An 18,708-nucleotide genomic window follows, 5' to 3' on the forward strand; every position below is an offset into this window, starting at 1 on the left:
CACATGGCTGTTCTAGGTAGATATTCTTCCTTTGAAACATCAGTAGGAAAGCTCTGGCTGCTCAGGGTGTTTCTTACCCCATAATGCTACTAACGAAGTAAAGTGGTCATCATGGCATAACTTTCAAGCATCTACTCTTCAGCTTGAGTATCTACATGTAAGCACACCTGTCGGCGCTAGAGATTCCTTGGGTTTTCAAGTGCAGAGGGTTGTTACAAACTGCATGGACGCGTAAAGCGTTGACGTCTTTGGTTCTCCTCGGTGGAGGGCTGGTGTTTTCAAAGCTGTCCTTCCTCCTGCTGAAGCTTCTTTGGCTGCTTTCTCCAGAAGATCTCATGTTCTGACCTCCACGTGTTCTCTGACAGAATGCGAAGGACACTGAGATACTTAACAGTATGGCTGAGTCAAGCTGAAGTCACTCTCCGCTGTCCCTTCATTTCTACTCAACCATCTATACAGCCTGGTATAGATGAATGACTCTATAGACTACAGAAGGGAGAAATGTACAAAACAAATGGTGAAGGCTCAAGAAATAATGTTCTCCTAATTACTCGAATCATCATTGTCACAGTTTCAACCACACCATGGGTTTTTACCCACCCACAACAGAACCAGAATTGGATCCAAAGGAACCCAGACCATTCGAATCCAGAAGCATCACTTGAGACAACCACAAGGATGACTGGTAATGGGTTACGCATACTTAAAGATTTTTTTTCCCCTCAAAGTCTTTGGTGCTGCAAATGTCAATCATCAGGACACAGTGGGGAAATTTAGTTAATATCTCATCACAAATTCTTAGTGAACTTTCATGAGGATACTCAATTCAGCTTGAGTCATTTGTCAGTTATATCATCTGGGCATAAGATATTTTACGTTGCTTCATTATAAAAATGAACATGTTAAAATGGTTTGCGGTGCTGCCCTTGACAAAGTGGTCATAGTGGCATAACAGGTAATCATTAAGAAATTCTATGCACATTGGTTTTCTCTTGGGAGAGATTAGTGAAGTCACGCAAAAGTATTATGAGTTGATGCTCAGAGGAACTACTTAGGCATTGAACCATTAGATGGGATGTACTTTAATGAAAAAAAAAGACCCATCAAAAGCTGGTTGATAAAAAGTCACAATGTATACAACCATCATCACGACAGATGTGGACAGAAGTAGCACCAGTGTCTATGGAGAAAGCTGGACCCAGGAACCACACTCTTCTCTCAGTCACCATGGGTATCATGATGAAGAGGAGACCCAGCATTCTACAAGCACAAGTAAGAAGGATGGTAATCAGCAGTTCTGGTTTAGTTGAGTAGTGAAGTCACTCCAGGGAGTAGGGAAAAGACATTGGCTATATCTTCTATTTCCACACAGTAATTTCTTTTATCCCCAGAGCATGAAAAGCTGCCAGATCTGCACATGGTTTCTTAGAAATTGGAATAAAAATACTAACTTGTCAAGTCGCCCCAAAGGCCAAAATGTTTAAAAATATCTAAGATACGGTTTTTGTGTTCAAGATTCCCAGAGATTCCGTTTGGGTAGTTGGTGTGTTTTTATGGAAATGTCTGAAGGAGAGTGTGTTCTTTTGGTGCTTAGTAGTAGCACGTGGAAAGAAAGTGTGACAAGTGCAAGGATCTTTGGAACTCTTTGCTTTCTGTAAAGATCTTTGATAAATCCAGCTTCTTTTTCACTTCTGTTTCTCACTCCATTGTAGAAATACCTCCCTTGTACTCTTGGGAGGAAAGACAGTCACTCAGATGGACTATATTTGAATTCCTTGACTGTTCTTTTTCTGTTTTTAAGCTCAGGGTAATTTGGGGGAAGGCTTTGATGCTGTTATTTTTACTTATGTGCAAACATCTCAGGTTTCCTAAAGCAATTTCAAGTCTTCCTACTGACCTATGAGAATAGGACAAAAAAAGGAGTAAGTGTATTCGCTTCTTTTTTTGTCTCTCTCTCAGAGAGATGCCTATGATATTTGGTATAAAAGAAGCTTTAATTTAGGATAACAGCTCGTAGCATTATAGAAATTATGGTTCAACCATGGTTCTTATAAACTTAAACACTCCAAAAGCAAAAAATGTTAAGAAACAATCACTAAAAGCCAAAGGAGTTTGGGAATCTATGGTTTGAAGATGTCTTCAGACAACAAAAGAAACTTTCAGACATCAGCTAGGACTGAATAGATTGCTACATCCTGAGCATTGTGACCTTCCCTGGTGGCTCAGACAGTAAAGTATCCACCCACAATGCAGGAGACCTGGGTTCGATTCCTGAGTTGGAAAGATTCCCTGAAGAAGGAAATGGCAATCCACTCCAGTACTCCAATATTCTTGCCTGGAGAATTCCCATGGACAGAGGAGCCTGGTGGGCCACGGTCCATGGGGTCACAAAGAGTTGGAAGCTACCAAGCACAGCGCAGAGCATTGTACCGAATATACCCAACAGGCCTGCATCTCATTATTGACTGCAATAGATTTGATATATGCATGAGGATTATGGGCTGAGTTAACAAAGAGTCTAATGATAGAAGAAAGAAATAAACAGAAATCTCTTCAGAATGGGATTCTGTACCAGTCCCTTTGGGTCCTAATAGTTTATTTTAGAAATTTTAGAAATAAGACAGTTTGTACCTAAAAAGCAGAAAACTATTTAAGAGGCTGGGAATTAATGAGCCTACTGTCAAAAAATAGTGGGGGAGGGGAATGATTACTGGAGGGTAGCTGAAAAACAGGACATAACAAAACCTAACAGAAAGTGGTTGCTGCTTCAGCGATTCTTTTATGGAGACTTGCAAAACATCAAGTGATTCTGGCTGGCGATTTCTAGGCTTTATCAAAAAAAAACATCTACATCTTCTAGAAGAGAGTCAATCTTTGTATTTGCAATGGAAATCCTATTGTCTGCTAACCCATATATTGAAGACAACAGAGGGTTACTGGCTATTTAAAGGATCATTGTGTTTATAAAGATAGTGGTAGAAAGAGTATAGAATAGTGTGTGCATTTTTTTCTTTTCTTTTCTTTTTGACTTTAAGCCGTCTTTATTTTTGACTTTATATTTGGGTTAAATTTTCTCTTTTTGTTTTTCTTTTTTTTTGGTAATTACATCCAGTGCTGTTTCTAACTTCATTATTTGTCAGGAGGTAGTGATTTCATCAGGGGGAGGTAAAACTTAAGATTTTTATTTTTTTTTCCCCTCCCTCTGGATAACCAGTTAACTTCAAGAATGTTTTGGCCAATGCAAGGGTAAAATGAGGGCAGCAAGCTTTATTTTTTTTTTAATGTCTTTGCTGTTGTCAAGTCACACATATTATTTTCTAAAATAATGAAATAAACTAATTTTACAAGTTGCAAACTGTACTTCAGCCTGGCAAGTTTATACAGTCTCTTTTTCTTTTTTTTTTTTTTTGAGGTATAGTTGATGTACAGTATTTAACACTCTCATTTTCTTGATGAACAGAACTTCATTGTTAGTCAAAATGGATGAAAATGTCAATGACTTTCTGATTCTTCCCAAAGGCACCCTGATACAATTTTATTTCATTCATTTTGTCGTTTTTAAAACTAGACAATTGCAACATTGAGTGCTTGAAATTTTAAGCCTGTCACCCACTCTTATAATGCCAAACCCTGGTTTAAAAGGTTTTAGATAATGTCAAACCCTGGCTGGAAGAGTTTTCTTCCACTGAATTAAATTTGTTAAAACGTGATTTTGACAATTTTAGGTGCTCCATAGACGTAACGTCGTAATATGTCAGTGGAATAGCATCTCAATCATCCAGCATCTTTCGTGCTGGGCAATTGCACTGCTAGTACATTTCCAGTGTGTGCGATGTTGAGTCATGTGGCCACTATTTGAGAAGGCTTCCTACTAGGCTGATCTCATCATAGATTGTTATATAATATACTCCTCCCCCTCAAATGACTGAAGACAAGAGGTTAATTTTTTGAATGAACAGTTCTTTCAGACAGGATATGTGAGGCCATAAACTCTAGTAAGATAAGAATAGTACTAGGAATTCATAGACTGTGGTCTAGTTATAACTTTGTGCTGATCTGGCTATGTGATTTTGAGCAGATCACAACTTCTTTGGGCCCCAGTTTTCCCACCTGAAAGAATAAAGGACTGGGCCATCTGATTTCTAATATCCCTTTCAGAGTCATCAGTGGTCTCTCTCTTTCTTGCTCTCCCTTTCCGCCTCCTGTCCCACCTGTATATGCGTTTAAGGTAGAGAGCTATGTGTTGGTAAGGAAAGTAATTGAACAATAACAGCTCACCATTGACATTCTTCTCACAGCCCAGGCACCCTCTACTCGTAGAGCAGAAGAAACAGCTCCCCAGAAAGAACAGTGGCTTGAGAATGGAAGGCCTGGGGAGTACCCCCAAACGCCAAAAGAAGACTCTCATTCAACAGCAGGGACAGCTGGTAATGCACGGTTTCACAGGCAGACTTGGGTGAAAATTTCCTCGGGTGTTAAATGCTGGGCATTGAGGACAGTGAACAAGAAGGATTGGAAAGAATCGTCACAAGATGTTACAGTCCCTTAATCAATGACCATGCAGTCAACACAGAGCCAACCCTTAAGTGCTCATAATAAATCCCCTGAACAGAAATGGATACAGCACAGAAGGGAGACACAGAGAATATGTCCTTGCGTGTGTCACCTTCGGATCGAACGTGGGCCTCCCCTGGGGAGACTGCAGAAGAGACTCAGATGGTGTAAAATGCTACCTTTTCTTTTGTAAGGGAATCGTCTCCATGATGTGGGTCCAGGCTTTACAACACAGTTCTGTGAAATACTGGGCGTGTTAGAAGGCTTTTGGTCAGAAAAACCTCAGTAGTTGAAGAAATGGAGCCAGACATTTTGAGACAAACACCTGTCTGGTGTCATTTGGCCCTTTGTCATGTTTATTTGGAGATTTCTCCTTGAATATACAGTAGTTTCTTCTTAAATTAAAAAAAAAACCAAAAAACCTCTATACTTGAACTGTGGAATTGGGGAGATTGGGGTCAAATCTTGTCATCATTTCTAAGCGTTGCCTGATAACTTCACTGTGCCAGCTCCTATGCATGTGTGATAGAAGCCTTGAAATGCATCCTGTCTTATAAAAGAACGTGAATTCCATATCCTTACTTGATAGCAGTAAGAAATATTCCTGTGTTTTCCTTTGCAATATAGGATATAACGCATGATTTTCTTCTGCTGTGTGGCAGCTTCTGAACTCATAACTGGCAGAGTGGTGGATTCAGTGACTGGCTATATGGTGTGGTTGTTGCCAAGGGGCCACTATTGTCATCTTTTCTACCTCTGCGTCTTCATTGGCTCAGAATGAAGCCAAAGCACGTGCTGCATTCTTATGTCACTTGTGCCATAAATCTCATTGTTGGGTGGTAATGCTTCTAATGGAGTCCGTTCATGCTTTTGAGATGAATGGCATTGACTTTCCTGTCTATCTGGGGGTGAGGAAGCTGTTACCTGACTCCTTCTCTGCATCACTACTGGCCTCACGTGCATTTCACCGGGATGTGGTTGTCTAGGAATGATCTCATGTGTTTGGACTCCTGCACTTCCTCCTTCCAGGGATGGTGGCAACATGGTGTGGGTGGAGAACTATTTCTCCTCCATCTTTACTATATCTATAACTTCTCATCTACCCACTAGAGAAGTTATTAGAGCTTTTGCATCCTCTAGTTCACATGCTGATTGCTAGGGAAAATGAGCATGAATGAAACTGTACCTGCTAAAACATTCCGCATTTATGCAACTTCCCAACCCTCTAGACCCAGAAGACGGTTTCATTCTCTTGAGTAGAGAATATAGTCTTTAAAAAAAAAAAAAAAAATCAGCGTATCCCTGGCCAGATGTCAACTAACACTTTGAAAATTGCTTAAACTGCATAGTCACAACAGCCTCAACGCATGTCAGCCTTCCACATCAAAGAGTGACGACGCAGAGCCATGAGGACAGTTCCTGGACTTACTTCTTCGACCCAGTCTCACATCCAATGGGGCGAGGTCATCAAACAAAAGGAAGGATGGGTAATAATCTCTGAGCTCTTTTATATGTTATGTTTTAGAAAGCCACCAAATGGCTATTTTCCTAGAAGTATCCCTTTGGCTTTAGACCAGTCTGCTTTCCTGAAGAACTTTGTTTCTTCCAAAATTAGTTTTCTTAGTAAGAATGATATGCATATACATCTGAATCTCAAGTCCTGGGCAAGAGTGGAGAATTTGGCAGGAGAGTAAAGAAGGATTAGTCCCAAAATGTTGGGCATGGAAGTCATTTTCTCTGAAGAGGAGCAGTCTCAAGATTTCTTTTCCATTTACTTCTAAGTGCAGGGTTTTAAAAAGAATGAAGTGATAGATCAGTGACTATTTCCATTATAGACCCAAGATAAAACTTGTCTTTGGTAGAGAAATGTTAGAGGTCAAAACTTCCAAACAAGTAACTAAAAGACTCCGGAAAATTGTGCGAATTACTCTTGGAAATTTAGAGATAAAATACACTACTCAGTGATTTAGGATTTGCACCACCCTTGGCCCTCCATAAATGTTTGTGAATTTAAAGCATCGACAGCTTTTATGCAGGATAGAACCATTGTTTTCTTATTTAGCATTCTTATTTACCTATTGGAGAAGGAAATGGCAACCCACTCCAGTACTCTTGCCTGGAAAATCCCTTGGGCAGAGGAACCTGGTGGGCTACAGTCCATGGGGGTTGTGGTGAGTTGGACATGACTTAGTGAGTAAACAGCAATTTACCTATATACAATTCAAAAGCAGAATTAAACAAGAGCGCCTGAGAAAAAGACTAGCTGGAGCTCTGCAACAGAGGAAGATTATTATTGTATTTGACAAAATTTTAAATTTAAAAGAAATGTTTTCTTTATCAGAGCCAGGTGACAACTTTCCTGAGAGAATTTGTAAGAATTGGTAGCAAGTGGTGCCCCTCTTTTCCCAGTGTTTACCAAGGGGAAGAATCCATGTTCCGTACTAAATCCATGAATAGAATTATGCAATTTTATTAATTTTTAAAAATTTAACAAGATGTCTTGATCACAGACATGTAGCATTCCACAAAGGGAGATCAATCAAGAGAACAAATACGGTGATATGAATTTTCAGACATATTTTTTGGATCCAAACTCCCAAGGGTATGCACTGCACAAGACTTACTGAAGTGAGTTCTCAGAATGCAATATAATGTCTCTCAGTATTGAGTTAAGCAAAGTTATCTCCAAAATGAATCCAATAGTTTCTGTGGTCTCATTTCTCCAGAACATCCTAACTATGTTGTACCCAAATATTTGTGATCATATATCCCTTAAAGTATAACTGTATTAAATATCTGCTAATGTAGTTGTACTTTATGTTCAGTGCTTTATGGAGACACACAATGTGCAGTTAATTCCTGGTCCACGCTCTTAAGGGAGAGCTTCCCAGGTGGCGCTAGTGGTAAAGAACCCACCTGTCAATGCAAGAGATATGAGATGCGAGTTTGATCAGAAAGATCCTCTGGAGGAGGAAATGGCAACCCACTTTGTATTCTTGCCTGGAGAATCCCATGGACAGAAGAGTCTTGTAGGCTACAGTCCATAGGGTCGCAAAGAATTAGACATGACTGAAGCAGCTTAAAAGTTAGCTAGGAAAAGAAAACAGCTTCAAAATAGATCTAATAGTAAAAGAGAGTAAGTAATAGACGTCAAATGAACATTGCTAGCAATAAACACAAAAGAAATTCTGAGGATCCCTTGGAGAACCTCAGAGAAAAGTAGACTGGTTTTTTAAAAATGGAAAAAAAATCTGGTTAGTCCGGGAAAGGGAGTAGGGGAATTTTTTTTTTTTTTTTTAGGAAAGAAACACATATAAGGAGAGGTTTAAAGGAAAGAAAGCCAAGGAATGAATTTGGCAGAGTGAGTGGATCCATATGTCACAAAGAAAGATGAGTGTTAATGGTGAGGTTGGGGCCATTATGTTGTGCGGCTGACGTGCCGCGTGTAGAACCAAGCACGCATTTTATGCACATGGTGGCTGGAGGCTCTGATGATACCCACTGTGGAAAAGCAAGCCAGTAAAAGAGCTTCAGAATCAATATTGTCTTCATATTGATGAACAGAAAGGGTTTTCATCAAATTGATGATGTCAAGAACGTTATAATTGGCTTCAACCATAGAATGGTGTCACGCCTCTTGAAGGATTCTACCTGAACAACAGTGTCTAGAACCATCAGCAGGCTGGACTTTTTCTGGGAGAATATCCATTTGGGGTTTTTTGATTTGGATTAGCCAGACTTTTCTCTTTTTTAGCGATTACTACTACTACTATTATTTTAAAATAATAGAGTCAGCCACATTTTTGTTCTGTAAAGACCCTGATGTGCAATGGAAAGGCTACAGTGTAGATGTGAGTCCCTAATATTCCAGCGTTTCCCTCTGGAGTCATTTGGAACAGATTAAATCTCCCCAGAGGCAGCAGCGTGGGTGGACTTTGAATCCAAGAATCGGCATAGTGATGGTGTTTATGGCTTGTGTGGCCTCTATTTCACTCGGGACTTGTTATTTCAGCAGAATTGATTTGTGATAGTTATTAGAAACAGCTTCTATAAATATTTCAGCGAAATTTCTGTATAGTTCAACATTATACACGTTACATTCCAAAGACATCTCCTACGTGTGTGTATGGGAAGAAGGATTCATTGATATCCAGTGCTTCTTATTCTTTGCCCTAGAAATCCCCATGGCCTCCCTCTAGATAGTATGGGATGATGATTTTATTTGTACTTTCAGTTCATGAAGCAAAAGAGGAGAAAATGAGGGAAGAGGACTGTAACAACATTTTTCTTTGCCAAGTCAAGAGGATGTGACAAAATGGTCCCTGAACCAGCGCACTTCGTCTTATATCCACATGTGAGATCACTGGCTTACCCGGTGTCTCAGCAGTAAATAACGCACCTGCCAGTTCAGTAGACACAAGAGACGTGGGTTCGATCCCTGAGTCAGGAAGATCCCCTGGAGGAGGGCATGGCAACCCACTCCAGTATTCTTGCCTGGAGAATCCCATGGACAGAGGAGCCTGGTGGGCTATGGTCCATAGGGTCGCACAAGACGGAAGCAACTGAGCAGGCACGCACATACACATCATTTGTATAGAACAGGACAAGTCACACATGGGTTATATTTCTGTCTCCCTGCAAGGCTTAGGAGGCCCATCGTGTACTCATTTAGCATCCTTCCAGACTCAGCGAAAAACAACAAAGATTGTAGCTTTCATACAACTCAGCCTTTAAATGAAAGCCAGTTACTTCTTGGGAGGCCTTTTGGAGAAATGATCATTTATTTCAATTCTGGAGACATGAATCAGTATGTGCTTTCTTTCCTGTCATGCAGGTTTGAATATAAGAATTATTTACCTCTAGACCGTAAATGACCTTCAGATAGCAGTAGATAATCAAGCAATAACACTGATTTAATTCCTTCAGATACAGACACCAGCCCTAGAACAACACTTCAGCCTTCTGCAGATCCAAACACGAGTTCGGTGGGAGACTTGGACAGGACAGGACCTCCCTCAATGACAACTCGTAAGGATAAAGACATTCAGCCTCTTGGCCTGTATTCTTGCTTCAGCTCTTGCTCTCCTTGGCCCTGATGCAGGGCTTGGTGGTGGTATAGCTCATTCAGTGCTGCGCGGTTCAGCTCAACTCAGAGTATCAAATCTGTCCTCCTTGTCTTTATTCTGGGTGGTTCTTTAAATCTGATTATACCTTCATTTGCGGTGCTTTCCAGAGTCAATGACTTTATGTTAAAAAGGAAAAGGATGTGGGACTCCATTCCACTTGATTTTCCTGCTCTGAGCAGTTATGTTAGTGAAATTCAAGACCACAGCTAGGATAGTGGTATCTCTCTGTTTTAATTGACCAGTTCCTTTTGAGTCCCATCTTTCAATCAAGGCAGAAGAGGGGTAGCATTTTTCAGTGGCTGTAAAAAGATATTTTGGGGCTATATAATCACAGAGAGTAGGGGAATCACATTAGCTCGTAGAGGAGGAGCAAGACATTTTTTTGACAATTGACACTGGTGGCAGGGCCCTGGGAACAAAAGAGGAACATTTGCTCATATCTCTTCCTATCACTAAACATCTGGCAGAAACAATGCAAAACTTCTTGTTGCCTTAACATCCACCATAGGTGCAGGGCTATCCCAGAGATCAACATAAAGTCATTCATAATTTCTTGACAGAATATTAAAGAAATCCAGAATTAAGAGGGCCTCATTTCACTGCTTGTTACACATACTGGGCAGAGTCTTTTCATGTGAGCCCTCTCAGGCAAAGGGAAAAATCAGCAAGGATGTGTTTATTGTCAAGAATGTAAATAACCCAGCAGCCAGGCATCAAAGGAGATGCAGATATGCCTAAAAATGGTGCCTGCCAATGAAGGGTCTTACACTCCTACTTTACATCCCTGTTGACTTTTGTTCTGTGGTTGGGTTTGGGATTCGTTGACTGTCTTTCTCCTGGTTATAATATTTACTGGATAGTGGACATGGTTTAGTGGTACACTTTATGGTGTGCTTGCACCTGTAACTCAGAGATCAGTCCCTTTCTTAGAAGAACACAAAATAAATTAACTCAAAACAATGAAAACCATTTCAGATATGGGCAGTGGTTCAACCAGAAATTGATATGTATCAGTGAGGGCCCTGTATTTGCCCAGACAAGCGTTTCCTGGCCTTTCAGTGCATTGATGAGAATCCTCATTCACAAATGAGATCAAAAAGCTAATCATGGAGTATAATAGTGACTGAAGTGTTTCCTTGTGTAAATTTGATCTGAGTTACTTGAGCAGGTTATTCTAAATGAGCTTCTGCCTCTTTTGTGGTTACAGGTCTGCTGGTGCTTCTTTTCCCTATAGTCACACTTCTTGACACACAGTGCAGTTGCTGTTAATGGCTGATAGGAGCACTGGGATTCAAGCGTTCCTTTTTCTTTGTCTCTGTGTTTTCTGGTTTTTCCTGAGTGACAGGAAGAAATGCTATAATTGGGCCAGGATGATCCAGGGTGGACAAAGTTTCGGCTTAGATTTCATCTTGGCACTGCACCTTGTTTATTATACAGAAAAACAAAGCCAGCTAAGGGGCAAAGCAGAATTCTGTTGTGCATTTCTTTCAATCAGAGGAGATTGGCATGCAAACACCTTGGTATTCCTATGTACCTACCCATCTGACTGTGTCAGATCCTCCCTGTCAGCAGATAACAGAGGATTTCTCATGGCCCCAAATTAATACTGGACTCATCCTTCATTGAAACAGAGCAGAGTGATACTCAGAGCTTCTCTCCATCACGTGGCGGCTTAGAAGACAAAGGCCACTCAACGACTGCTGCTCCAACATCTATCAGTAAGGACTGGAAAGCCCATGTGGCTTTAGCTATTGAAAAAAAAAATCAATAAACCATGGGTGCTTTTGCAGTGTCTTTGGTGGAGGTGCATCTGTTGGCTGTTGTCATGCTGTTAACTCCTGATCAGAAGGTGTGGCTGGTGACGGTTCTCTGACTTTTCTGCTTTGTAGATCTCTTAGAAGCCATTGTATATTAAATACAAATTATATTTTCTTAATCTTCAAGTTTGGGTTTCTTAAACCCTAGAGTTAATGGCTTTGTTTAACAGATTACTGGTGTGTGATTGGGTGGAAAAATATGAATTATAGCACTCTCTATTTTCCTTGCATTAATAATATTATTTTGCCATTTATCCTCTGGACCACAAATCCATGGTACAGGTGACCAAGAAGCAGTGCAAGGAAAGGAAAGAATAATCAAAGCCTCACATCTTTGAAACTTTGCATTTGCTATTCCAACTGCACAGCCTAATTTTACCTTTCAATTCAGTAACATGTTTTTTCCTCTTAATCAGCAGTGGGTTCAATTGAGTAAGAACTCAGGATTGTGTAGTCCCCAAGTTTCAAGGTAACAATTCTGGAGGCATAAACCATGTTTGAATAACCCAGGCAGATATTGCAACGAATATCTCTTCTAGATATTAGGATCGCCACTCTCTTCCACTGAATGATGTCCAGATGGTATTGACTGCAAAATATTGATTCTGTTCAATAGGGTGACAAACTGCACCGTCTTTTGCTCCCTGTTCACAAATAACAAGTGGAAAGTTTTTGCAGCAATTGCACATGCTGAAGACAAGCATGTTTTGAGTGGTGGTCTTACAAATGTGGGTTTACCATCGATTCCACCTCCACACAGATAGGAACGATGGCAGAAGAAGTGGAAATCTTCCTGAAGATGCAGCTACTTCAGTGAAAGGTTACACTCATTCTCCAGACACAAATGAATACACAACCCTCACCCCAGTGACCCCTACTAAGACTGGGTCCCCTGGAGTTACTGAAGTTACTATTGTTGGAGATTCCACCTCTAAGGCTGATCTTACTTTACCAGGTAATTTGGCCATTTGATATCTGTTTGCTTTCTCAATAGGAAGATACAACACATACTTTCATATAGTAAAGAATGTCTTCTCTATGTAGACTATAATTAGATTGATTTGTGTCATGGGAATGGCTTTCATCACAGGTCATCATTCTAATGCAGTAGATTTACTTTAGATGAATAATGCTTTTATTTACCTGTATAATTTCCATTTATTTTTTGTGACTTGGTTGTTATGATAGAATTTCTTGCTTTGTCTTATTCCTGACCTTGTGATATACTTAGCTGAACCGTATGAAATCGACATTTTTGTAAGTAAAAGTAGTCAAGTATCAGTTTCATTTGATTTAGCTAATATATGCTGCTTATGTAAGGTTTTACCCAACTTGTGAATAATTTCCCTATACTAATGTCTTTGCTCTGAAATTATTCTCTTTTATTGGTGATGGATTGGTGAATTTTATTTTTGGTGAAGGGCTTATGGATACCTCTTCTAATTATGGTGTACACTTAAAATTTTATAATTTAATCTACATTGTGACTTGATACCCTTTCTCTTGTGAGAGCAAAGAGTTGATCGAAGATGACTTATTCAGTTAAGTTACAGGTGGACCTAGCTATCCTCCCCACTTCTACTTTTGTTTCTCTGTTTGCAGTAAGAAACTAATATTGAAGAAAAGGGAACTGCAAAATACTTACCCTGGCTACGAAACTAAAATTGAACTCTCTCTTCCTGGCGCCGGATATTTAAGTGTTCTTTCCATTCAACCATTAAGGAATATTAAAGATCCATTATTTTAAACATATATATATATAGTAGCACGGGTCTTTTCCTACTCCATGCCCCCTCAAATGAACAATAAATCTCATGAGAACCCAATATATAAAACCGATGACAGCTGTGATGCTGTGACTGTTGTGGAACAGAATGCCATGTGCTTGGCCTCTATCCTAGAGCCCACATGCTTGGGCTGCCCATCTCAGGGCTTCAAGGAAAACAGTTTTAAAAAATCCTGACCTCGACAGTATTGGCATGACAGAGCCCCTTTACCCCTACTGGTGCTTCGTCCAGCGTGGTTCTGCCCTCAGTTATTAAAAATCTCAAGTAGCAGGGTCAGTATTCTCCTGGAGATGTGAATTTTAGGGCATTGCCTGGTTTCTCTTGGCAAAACAGGGCCTGTTATGCAGCCGAGTGAATTTAAATTTTAAATGGCTATTTTAATAGTTACAGTAGCCTCAAAGGATTACATAGTCTATTTGTTAGTAAATAAAATGCTTTCTACAAAATCGATATTTACATACCCTGATTCCTTCTGCATTCTACAGTGGTACAGACAGATTTTCCGTAGTTCTCCATGGATTAAATGATCTATCACCCTTGATTTTCTTCCAGAATACTCAGATAAGGCTAATTTCTTCCCATATATATTTTTTCTCAGTCTTTTTGCTAAATGTTAAGAATGAAAACACCCTTAATTGTTGTGGTTGTGGTCTTGGTGATGGTGGTGGTGATAAAGATGGTGGTGGTGGTGGTGATGGTGGTGGTATTGTGTGCTTTGGTGTCAGCATTTCAGCAAATGCTGTTTTCAGTTTTTCTAACCATCAGCCAAGAAACAAAGTAATCTATCTCCTCCATACAATTGTGGAAGAGATTACAGGTCGGCTGCCTCCACTTTCTCTAAATAAGGACATGGTGAAGATCAGATTACTGTGTATTCCTTAGAGGAATTTTTCGTAATGGGTGACCATAGCCATTTTATGAACCTGTTTTGTTTTGCTTCAAGATTCCGTTATAATTTTAGGACATGTGTGGGGAGGAGGGAGAGGAACCAGAGTTTCCATATGCTGAACCCGAGATTTGACCTGTGGATCCAAATTTTAGCAATTCATGAACTTGTTTCAATGTAAAGCCTTCTGGTGATGGATGTTTGAGAAGATGGGGTTATATTAATTCTTGGTGTTGAAAATACAGATTTAAGTTTTTGGAAAATATGCTTTGAAATATATTCTAATAACCAGGTACACCTTAGCCACATGTTAGTTATCTCCCCATTTCTTTTTCACTTATTTTCAGACTTTATTTTCTCTAAATTGAATTGACTTGTCTCTTTGAATCCTTACTGATTCAACCCCAAGATACTTTATTGAACAAACAAAACATTTCCCAATTTCCTGCCTCAGAGAAATCTCTTTAAATGTCCCATGCCCTAAGCCACAGAGTACACGCATTCCCAATGATCACATCTATCATAATTCAAAGCATATAATCGTTATGTCAAAGACACAGTATCAAATCCCAACCTCAAACTTGCCAAGACATCATAGTATTTTTGGTAGACTTACAATTTGGGGGTTTCTACTGAAGCCACACTTCGTATGGTCATCCTTACTGGTCTGTGCTGTCCCAGTTTTTAAAATTTTGATTGAAGCTCTAACCCACTCATCAGTGGATGAAGCAATGAACAATAATTCATATCATGGACCCATTCAGAACTCCTTTGTCATTATTTTTGGTTACTTTTAAAAGACTTTGCGATGGGCTGTATGAAAACGCACAGGTGAGGAAGCCCAGATGGTAATGTAACTGAACACATGGTATTGAACCTCCCTCTGTTGCTCCTTACAGGAGACTATGGCTCATCCCGTGACCCTAGTGGAAGGTTCTATACAACTCACGCATCTGAATCAGCTGGTGAGTTTGAGCTGCTTTTAGTCATTTACTGTTACCATCATGGAACCTGCTAATTATTAATGATGTATGAGTCAGTGTCTTCCCAAAAGTGGTTCTTATACATCCTTTGCGTGCATCACAATCATGGGGAGAACTTATTAAACTACACTGCTGGGCCCTATCCTTAAACGTTTCTGCTTTGGTAGGAGTGGAGTGAAGCCTGAGCATTTGTATTTCTAGTAATTTCTCTGGTGATGCTGATTCTGCTCAGACACACTCCACTTTGAGAATGACTGCTTTCGAGAAAATTCTTCCATTTGAAAAAATCAGGAAGAATTCAAGCAGGTGCTCAGCTTAACACTGCATTTTACCAGAGTGATTAAGAACATAGATTTTGGAGAAAGAATGGCCTGGGTTTGATTCCAGCTCCTTCACATGCCAACGAGGGACCTTGTTTAAAGGATCTGAGATTTGATTTCCTAACCAAAAAAATTGGGATGATAATAATTGTCACAGGGCATTGTTTTAAAGGGGTATTACCAGTGGCTCAGTGGGTAAAGAATCTGCCTGCAATGCAGGAGACACAGGAGACTCAGGTTCAATCCCTGGGTCAGGAAGATCCCCTGGAGGAGGAAATGGCAATCCACTCCAGTATTCTTGCCAAGAAAATCCCATGGATACAGTCCATGGGGTCACAAAGAGTCGGAAGTGACTGAGCATGCATACACACGCACACATTATTTTAAAGACTAAATGATGAATACTGTAAAGTCTTTAGCATAATTCCCCTGCCCACCACACATGGCATAATAACTAGCCTTTACTGAGGATTTACCGTGTGCTGGTGGCATCCTTCTGAACACTTTACATGTGTTAGGTTGGACCATCTGAAACCACCATTTCTGTAGATCAACAGTCAGGTATTGGTGATTCCCTATATTTCATTTTTGATGAGCTCATTTAATTATGTCAGTAATTGTATTATCCCAGTATTACAAATGAGGAAACTAAGGCTCAGAGAGGCTAAACAGCATGGCTGAGTTGACTTGGTGGAGTTGAATGGTGGAGCCAGGTTTCAAGCCCAGGGATCTTGTGTTGCCTCTCAGAAGCATGATCTGGAGAAATACCCTATAATGACCATCATTACTGTCATAATTACTGTAACAATCACGACTCTAGAAATAATCACTTCAGGCAGCAAGTCTGCCACAAGGCAGGTTGACTTGTGATCAGTGATGTTGGGGCTACTGAAAGGTTCTGCCGGTGCTGTCTCACTGTGGTCTCCCTGATTATTGCCAGCCCAGGTGACCCCATGCCGGCCAAGTAACCCCATGTGAACTATTGTCCTTCCCTTCCTTCCCAGCTGGGAGTAGGGTTGCCTCCAAGCTTGGAGGGTCACACACTTAAAGCAAATATGGAAATGGATATTTCCATGGTGGCTTCAGTAATAACCTGTCCTGTAAGAGCACAGGGATGTAGGAGCACAGTAGAAATGCTTCTAAAATAAAGACAGAAGTCCCAGGGTCTTTGGGGCCTTGGGTGAGGCATTTAACCTTTTCCAGTTTCAATTTATTAGTAAAAAAGGAGATCAGGACACAGGCTTCTGTTACCTCCTAGAGCTCTTTTGAAGAGCATTCTGTATTAAAAATATGAGTGTTTTGAAAATCATATGGAGCTATTACTATAAGGAGGTGCTCTTTAGTTTTTGGTTTTCTTTTTTTAGGGGGGTGCTCTTTAAAATCAAGTGATTTCAGCCATTCCAAGCATAGTCCCTGGACCAGCAGCAGGGACATCACCTAAGAGCTGGCTGGAAATGTGGACTTCCCGGACCACTGAATCAAGAACTGCATTTTATCCATGCCTACCCCACCCTGCCCACACTATGCAGTTTGTATTTACTTTAAAGTTTGAGAAGCACTGTTTAGACTTTGTCCTCACAGTGCGAGCCACGTGTGCACGTGTCTCAGATTGGATCTCACCTCCCAACTGCATTGTCAAGCATCCCTCTTTGCAGAACTTACTTCCCCAACCAGCCCTACCCCAACTGGATCCGCAGAGCTCTAGGGTGCAAGACCAGGCCTGCTGGGTCTCCTCCGTCTTCTCCAGCTCTTTCTTGAAGTGAGAATCAGGTGGGTGGGGGTTAGTCTCTTATGTTTGCCTCCTGAGCAGGTGTGTATTGTTCAAATGGAAGGTTTCATCCGGTTGTACACACACCCAGATCTTTCCTTGCTGGGAGCACTTTTTATGAAAATCAAAATAAAGAGATGATGACCCATTGATGGCCTCCTGTTCAAATATCAAAGGCTGCTGTGAGTCAGAGACAGACCAGCGAGAGTGGCTGTACCTTGTAGGTGGTTTTCAAGGCAAAGATCTCTAGTTTAGATGGCGAGTATCCCATGACCCGTTCAGGCGACCACCTGCCAATAATGACCAAGGCCTCTGGGAGGCAGCTAGAGGAAGCCCCTTGGATTCCTTCTGATTGATAGAAGACACTGTCAAAATGGCCTGCTGAAACAGCCAGATGTCCAGTAGAATTTGTTTTGCTCCATTTTGAGTTTCACTAGTACACTGAATTGCATAAATAGGAGCCATTCTACTCAAAATCACCACAGCCATCAAAATTTCAGAGTCCACCATGCACAGTCAAAAATTTGACTCTGAGAAAAGGCTATTTAAGTTCTGCCCATCTTCTTGGGGTCACAAAGAGTCGGACACAACTGAGCAACCAACCGACAACAACAATAATATCTTCATTCATTGATTAGCCAAACAGACTTCCTGGTGTTTTTTCTTCCCTGGGAACCCTTCAGGATTCTGCAGTGGGTTCCCATTGGGTAGGGGAAAAGAGTTCATTTTAGTGGGAATTTTTCACATTTTGTTTTGAAACAGTGGAGGAAGCACAACACACACACACATACACACACACACACCCCAAAGCTTTCATTTGGGTGAGTCTCTTCACAAAATGCCTTGGAAATTTCATTTAAAACATGATTCCTCCCTCATTGTGATGAACCTTCCGTCTGACTTGTAAATTCTTTATCTTGTGATTCTTCCTGCTTCCTTCCAGTTTGGATTCTTTGTTGCCTTATTTGGTTTTGTAGCAGCAGAGAATGTTGTCTTCTAAGATGTGCATGTTTTGGGAATATAGACATATTAGCAGGCACTCTCATTAGCAGGCGCTCTCCTTAGGGTGATTTTTCTCAAAGAGAAGGGACATTGCCCACCCCACCCTATCCCGAATCCCTTTTTTTTTTTTTTTTTTAATGTTTATGACTATTGAAGATGTTGGACGTAATTTTTAGATTTGCTTTGAACTACCTGAAGCATTTGAATCCCCTGGGGATCTTGTTAAAATGAAGATTCTGAGGTTTGGGATGAAACCTGAGGCTGTGTATTACCAGCAAGCTCCCACGGTGATGTTGCTGGTCTAGGATAGCAAGGTCTTAAATTAAAAATAGAGAATTGCAATGTTACCAAGTGCAAGGTTGTACTGCTCACTGTACAACAGGCCAATAAATCAAGAGATGAGTTGTTGGAGCAAAGATTAGTGATTTTATTCGGAAAGCCAGCAGACAAAGATGGTGGACTGGT

General features: G+C 40.5%; 1 protein-coding gene across 44 annotated transcripts in view; it reads left to right on the forward strand.

Annotated features, from left to right (window-relative positions):
- The window catches only part of CD44 (CD44 molecule (IN blood group)), an 88,075-nt gene that overhangs the window by 56,987 nt on the left and 12,380 nt on the right, over positions 1 to 18,708 (forward strand). For 5 of the 44 annotated variants that reach the window (XM_081543456.1, XM_081543466.1, XM_081543465.1 and 2 more), the window contains 9 exons: positions 572 to 685; positions 1,111 to 1,113; positions 1,156 to 1,272; positions 4,299 to 4,427; positions 5,913 to 6,041; positions 9,481 to 9,582; positions 11,312 to 11,398; positions 12,258 to 12,452; positions 15,070 to 15,135. The exons of 1 other annotated variant lie outside the window; for it this stretch is intronic. In XM_081543456.1, coding sequence (XP_081399582.1) covers positions 572 to 685; positions 1,111 to 1,113; positions 1,156 to 1,272; positions 4,299 to 4,427; positions 5,913 to 6,041; positions 9,481 to 9,582; positions 11,312 to 11,398; positions 12,258 to 12,452; positions 15,070 to 15,135 — 942 coding nt within the window. Of the gene's footprint in view, positions 1 to 571; positions 686 to 1,110; positions 1,114 to 1,155; positions 1,273 to 1,525; positions 1,546 to 4,273; positions 4,428 to 5,903; positions 6,042 to 9,454; positions 9,583 to 11,311; positions 11,399 to 12,257; positions 12,453 to 15,069; positions 15,136 to 18,682; positions 18,699 to 18,708 lie in introns of all 44 variants that reach the window. 38 more of the 44 variants (XM_081543453.1, XM_081543455.1, XM_081543462.1 and 35 more) reach the window with 30 other exon arrangements.

This window comes from Giraffa tippelskirchi, chromosome 11 (genome assembly GCF_054371585.1).
Source record: "Giraffa tippelskirchi isolate mGirTip1 chromosome 11, T2T-mGirTip1v1.2.pri, whole genome shotgun sequence".
Lineage (NCBI taxonomy): Eukaryota > Metazoa > Chordata > Mammalia > Artiodactyla > Giraffidae > Giraffa > Giraffa tippelskirchi.